Source organism: Athene cunicularia, unplaced genomic scaffold (genome assembly GCF_003259725.1).
Source record: "Athene cunicularia isolate RWA unplaced genomic scaffold, athCun1 chrLGE22_part1, whole genome shotgun sequence".
NCBI classification, from domain to species: domain Eukaryota; kingdom Metazoa; phylum Chordata; class Aves; order Strigiformes; family Strigidae; genus Athene; species Athene cunicularia.
The window spans coordinates 319944-326401 of NW_020799534.1; the positions used below are offsets into that span (position 1 = coordinate 319944).

At 48.6% G+C, this 6458-nt stretch overlaps 1 protein-coding gene across 1 annotated transcript; it reads left to right on the top strand.

Annotated features, from left to right (window-relative positions):
- The first annotated feature begins 272 nt into the window (after positions 1 to 272).
- LOC113491012 (keratin, type II cytoskeletal 4-like) lies at positions 273 to 5928 on the top strand. Its single transcript, XM_026867630.1, has 9 exons — positions 273 to 731; positions 1559 to 1773; positions 2089 to 2149; positions 2821 to 2916; positions 3518 to 3682; positions 3769 to 3894; positions 4174 to 4394; positions 4708 to 4736; positions 5254 to 5928. The coding sequence occupies exons 1-9, from the start codon at positions 273 to 275 to the stop codon at positions 5730 to 5732; spliced, it is 1851 nt and encodes a 616-aa protein (XP_026723431.1). The 3' UTR covers positions 5733 to 5928.
- The last annotated feature ends 530 nt before the right edge of the window (positions 5929 to 6458 follow it).

The following is a 6458-nucleotide window of genomic DNA, read 5'->3' on the forward strand; positions in this document are numbered from 1 at the left end:
AAGCCAAGTTGCAAACAGAGCACTTTTAGATTCCTTTTTATTTCCTCAGTAGTTAGTATTTGCTGGGCTGTTTTGCATTTTGAGGAGCATTTATTGCTGCCAGGCAAACCAAACCCTTAAGCGCTTTAAATTAACGTCCTGATCCTATCAAGGCCGGCTCCCCAAATATATATAAGGGGTGGCATCACTGTGTCACTTCAGCGGGATCTCTGTTCCTCTCCTGCAGAAGAGCTTCCCCTAAACTTTCATATTCCACCTTCAAATAAGCCACGATGAGCAGACAGGCACCTACAGTGAGATCTGTCCTGGGACGAAGAGGTTTCAGTTCCGCTTCGGAGATTTGTGGTCGAAGCTATGCCGCCTCTGCCTGCCAACCCGTCCGATGTGGAGCTGGTGCCTACAGCAGCAGGAGTGTCTGCAACCTGGGTGGAAACAGGAGAATTTCCTACGTGAATGGGGGCTGCGGTACTGGATGTTTTGGGGAGTTCGGCTTTGGAGGTGTAGGCTACGGTAGTGTTGGAGGAAGGGTTGGCCTTTGTGGCCCCAGGGGATATAGTATTGTGAGAGGTTACCCTGATCGCAAGGCTGATGGCATCCAAGGTATCTGCATTGACGAGCGGCTTCTGAAGCCCCTCTGTGTTGGGGTCGACCCACTGGAACATGAAATACGCTGCCAGGAGAAGGAACAGATCAAGACTCTCAACACCCAATTTGCCTGCTTCATCGACAAGGTGAGTGTAAACCTGCTTCATGCTTCCGCTTCTTTGAGAAAAATAAACCACAACCAACCTCATCCCAAACTCCAGTCCAGCTCGTGCCATGAATCACTGAGCTGGGTCCATGCAAGGGTCCAGATTCCCACAGAGCCGGGTGGTTCAGAGCGAGATCTTCTGTACTGGGGAAAGGCTCCTTTCGGCCACATACTGGCTGTAGTATTTGCTGCTGTTTGTATCGTGGCTACAGTGGCACTGGAGTTTCTTGCAGGTGTCTCCTCTCTGGACGGCCTCAGTTCAAGGCTGGATTTCTCATTGCAGCCGCCTTCTACCTCAGCCTGAAGTTACACCCCTACGGGCTCATCTGTCTGTCCTGTACTAGACCCTCTTCTCCCCTTTGTCTTTAAATATAGTGACTGTTCCAAAACCATTCCTGAGGCAAAGGAGATTAATAATCTTCATTCAGGCACCTAAACGTGAGATATCTGAGCTGTCAACTTTGTAGAAAAAAATGAGACAAGCAGGTTCCACCCTCTGGGGACTCAGTCTCACCCTGAAACACACCAGAGAGCTTTATTTCTATCCATGGGTGAGAAAGGCAGCTTTAGACATGTGACTTTTAGATTTCTAAATAATGTACACCTGTGAAATAATTTACACATGTGAATTTTATATTTTTAAATAAGGGCAGCTAGTTTTATGATAATCATGGCATATCACCTCTGACTTCCCCAAATTCCTATTCTCACACGTGCAATTCCACGGCCAGAGCAGACAGCTAACCCGGGTGTCGAGTTATTGCGTTCGTCTCTTTATTTGAAGAATTGCTACTTTTTGGCCCGCAGGTTCGATTCCTGGAGCAGCAGAACAAAGTGCTAGAGACCAAGTGGGGCCTCCTGCAGCAATACGTCCTGCCAAAGAAAGGGAAAAACCTTGAACTGTACTTTGAGAACTACATCTGCGACCTGCGGAAGCGCCTGGACTGCTTGCTATGCGAAAAGCAAAAACTGGGCAGCGAAGAATGTGCCACGAGCCAGCTGGTGGAGGAGTTCAAGTGCAAGTAAGGGCCTTCAGGTCTCCTCTAACTGTTGGCATTTCACTTCTCCTCTGGTTCATCTCAGGAAACATCTCCCAGACATGTGGCACATCCCCTTCGGGGATGTCACATTCTTCTGTCTCACTTGCAAACTCTTTGCATTGTTAATGTTGTTGTTCACGAAGAAGCTTCTGATCTTGGGATGGTCTAACGTTTGGTCTCCAGACACTGATCTTACAGTGCCTGGTGGCAAGCGAAGGTTGTTATTTATACCTGGTGGTTAGTGTCTGTGTGTCTGATAGTATTGCTTGCCTCAGCCCTCTTCTTCTTTTCCAACAGATATGAAGAGGAAATCAACAGGCGGACAACCGTGGAGAATGAGTTTGTGGCACTCAAAAAGGTGAGAGGCTCAAAATACATGGGTCATTATACCTCTAATAGGTTTATTTGGCGCAAAGCTTGGCTGAAATAGTGTCTTTTCAGCAAACGCCCAGCAAAACTGTTCTAATGAGCAGAAGGAGGGAGGCCTGTAGAGAGGCACTGGGTCGGAAAAAGAGGCAAATGCAAGTAGAAAGCAAAAATAATGCATCCTCAAAGCTTACGTCATCGGCACTACAGCAATGGTTTTGTTACCCTAAGCACATTCTTGAAGCATCATGGGACGGTGTATTTGTGGGAGGGGGACAGAGTGGGAGAGGTCACACTGGAATATCTGGTGTCTAAGACACTGGTTATTTTCTGACCGTCTCTTCACACCCTTTATACTTGAACATCAGAAAAGCAGAAATCATTTGAACAATATTAAAAAATTATGTTTAAATACTTATTAGTCAATTCTGAGTTTGTAGCTAGGTCCTAAGTAATAAATAAACTAACCCCTGTAAGTCATGTTGGGATGGTTTTGTTTCCCTTCAGGAGACACCAGGGCATCTTGACTCACTCTCTCACACCTTTTTGCTCTTGAAATCTTGTTGAAACACGTCCCTGTTTTATTGGCGCTGCCTCTGTCTTCGGTGTGTTTCTCCAACGTTTTCAGTGAGATTGGGCTGGAAGGTGTCTCCTCTCTTTCAGGATGCAGACTGTATCTTTTTGAACAAGGAAGAGCTGGAGGTGAAGGTGGATCTGTTAAGAAGGCAGTTGGAATTGTTGAAATGTGTGTTTGAGGAGGTGAGTTTCTCTGGTCTGTCCCACCACAGCTGGTGCTGCCTCATCCCTCAGGTGCTCCAGATTTCTACAGCTTGAAACCCCTCTTGAACGTATCTCATCCCAAGCCCTGAATGCTTGAAAGCATAGAAGGACAAGGTTGATATAATATTAACATGATTGTGCTGGAAATAAGGTGCTTCCCTGTTTCTTAATGCAGCTCCGGGTATGAATTGGCTGTGTCCTAACTCTACCCCTGAGAAAAGAGATGCATCTGTCTAGTTACTCCGGATTGCAGCTGTCTGATTAGAGCTCAAGAAACTCCCAGCTTAATCCTGTCATTAACATCAGTAAAGCAGCTGAAGATGACAGGATACCAAGGGTTAAGTCACTCAAATTCCTTGCCCTTGATGTGGACAGAATTGCTGCAGGTCAGCACGTAGGTCAGCAGCTGGCATGTGGCAACTCATCCAGCAGGGAGGATTTTCTGCTGAGCCAACTTGAGGGACATTTCTTGACTTGTTCTATCCATCAGCTGAGCAGTGTGGCTCTTTGTCCCAGCCCTTCCTTCACTACAAAGTCTGAGAATTGCTAACAGCTGACTAAGTCATTCCCCAACCTGTAGGAGCGAGCTCAGGTGGATCGCCAGCTATGTGACACTTCGGTCATCGTGAAAATGGACAACAACCGAGACCTGGACATGGAAAGCATCATCAAGAACGTTGAATGCTGGTACCAAGAAATAGCTCAGAAAAGCAAAGAGGAAGTTGATGCTTTCTACCAAACCAGGGTAAGTAAGAAGCCACCTGGGTGTCTGCCTGGCTACTTACCAGGCTGCAGGTCAAACCCGATGATTGTCTTGTTTCTTGGTTCCAGTTTCAGGAGCTTCAGGATAAGAGAGGCAAGTATTGTGATGATCTGCAAAGCAACAAGTGTGAGATTTCAGAGCTAACCCGGATGATACAGAAGCTGCAGTGTGAACTGGAGAACGCAAAGAAGCAGGTAGGAGAGGCCCACAGGTGATGTTTCCGGAAAGGGCAGTGTCTTACAGGACAGCTCAGATATGGGGTAAGACGAGGCATTGGCCTTCAGTAGAATCAAAACCTGCTCTGGGCTGTTGTCGGAAAATGTACCGTTAAAAAGTGTATAGAGAGAAGGGATGCTCGTGGTTTTTTTCTCTGTTTGCAATTGGAAGAGTGGATTAATCCAAAACCAGAATGTCCAGGAATTGTGAACCGTAAACCTTGAAGAGACCTGCAGTGTTGTCCTCCCCTCTGACAGGTCTCCTGCCTGCAAACCTCCATTTGTGATGTTGAGCAGCGCGGGGATTGCGCCCTCAAAGATGCCCGGGAGAAGCACATTGAGCTGCAGAATGCCCTCCAGAAGGCCAAGGATGAGCTGGCTTGCATGCTGCGGGATTACCAGGAGCTGCTGAACGTCAAACTGGCCCTGGATATTGAGATTGCAACGTATAAGACTCTACTGGAGGGTGAAGAGAGCAGGTGGGTGACAGAGACCTTTTCCCTTTCCTCCTGTGTGTCAGAGGCCAGAAGGAATCCAGCTCCCCAGTGAAATCTCTGACTTTAGGATCCTCCCAGGCTCATAGAAACTGGGGCTGGAGAGATGGCTGGAGGCCATACAGGCCACCCTTGTGCCAGCACAAACAGTTCCTGTCCTAGGGATAGTCAGACATGTTACAACAAGGGATTAAATGGGCTGGATGTACGGCTGGAAGTTATGAGTAACGTCAGGTTTCTAAATGTGCGTGCAACTGGTTAATGGGATAACGTGCGTTTCTCTTCTCTCCCCTAACAGGATATGTGTGGGGAACCCGGTGAGCGTGTGTAAGTAACCTGAAGATTTTCAGCCACGAGGGTTTTTCATTTTTGGAAAGGCAGTTTATGGAGTAGCATTATCCCTCTGCCCCAAGCTCCCTTTGTGTCCCTTTTCCATTTCAGCCCAGGCCGATGTTGAAGGTTTAGGCCCAGAAATCTCAAATACCTCCGAATTTCAAAATAATCAGCTTTTGTATAGAGAGGGGAAGATAAAACTCATGACCCTTTTTTACTCTTGGAAGCAACCGCGAGCAGTCCTGGCAAACCTGCCAGGCCATGCACCAATGCACACTGAACTGGGAAAGAGTACGGCACCGGCCAGAGGAGCAACGTGGGAACGGGGAGGATCTGTGAGGGGATGCGTTGGGACATGGGGGAGGAGTTGGAAGGAGCAGGGGCTAAGATACGTTGGACAAATCTAGAGAAAATCAGGTTTGGTTGGTTCTGTCACTCATGAGACAACTTGCCTTGTGAGAGTCTTCCAGTTTTCCTCTCTAAATAATTAATCCCGTGGGCTCTCTTGCAGCTGTGGTCAGCAGCGGCTACAATATCCCTGACGAGTGCGGGATGCTGGCTGCAAACGGGGCTGTGTGTGGCTACGGCTCGCTGGGGAGACGGTCCGGAAGGCAGAGCTCCCAGAACGGAGGATTCAGCTCCCGAAGTGCTGGGATCCACCCCAAGAGAGTCATTAGCTCGGTGGCCAAGCAGTGTGTCCCGGAGGTGTATTGCCAGGCCGGAGTGGTCAACTGCAAAAATGGAGGATTCAGCTCCCGGAGCGGGGGGTACCCAGCTCGCACCGTCGTCAGCACGGGAAACGGGGGCTTGAATGCTAGAATGGGGCCTTGCCAAGCCGGTGGGGTGGTCAGCTTCGGAAACCAAGGCTGCGTCATCAGGCAGCTGGGGGGCTCTCCCGTCGTCGTTGCAAACAGCCCTGAAGTTGTGGGGTGCAACAACGGCGTGGTGGGGAACTACGGGGTGGTCAGAGACCCGTGCGTTGTTCCATAGGGCCGTCAGCTGGGGGGTGGCGCAGCCACGTCGGAGCGCAACGCCTGGACGCGCGGTTCCTACCACTGAGACGATGCAGGATAGTTTCTCTGCCCACTAGCAGCAGCATTTGTCACCAAGCCCATGCCCGCATTTATTAGCATCAGCTATACGCCCCACCAGGTTATGTTGTCAGCGTCCCCAGCCTAAAGACACATCTAGCAAGCTTCTCCAGCAGGTGCTCAACACAGCGCGAGAGAAATAACACTCGGAGTTTACGCTGTCTAGATTATCACAGCTTTAAGGGTTTTGCTTGCTGTGCTGCCTCCTCTCCCTGGCTTTTCCCATAATGAGCAGATTCATTAACAATCTTCTTCCTCACAAGACACCTCTTTTTCTTCCAGCTCCTCCCAAAGCATTTCAGAAAAGAGAGTGATGATTTAACTTTCCCAGGAGGCACTGCAAAGAGCACGCTTCTTTTTCTTTTTTTTTTTTTAATTTTTTTCCCCCTTTTTTTTTTTTCCTTTTAGTCAAAGAAGAAACCCTGAGCTGCCAATTTGAGCTTAAATTTTAAACGAGGCGATTTCAACTTTCAAAGCACCTGCTAGTTACGCTGCAGCCATAGGCTTTTTGTGGAATTTGCTTACAGATGAATACGTAGTACTTTCATTTGCTTCTGCATGTTAGGGGTGGCTAGTTCACAGCGTGCTGATTTTTAGAAGAGCTCACACCTTCCCCCCCGCCCCC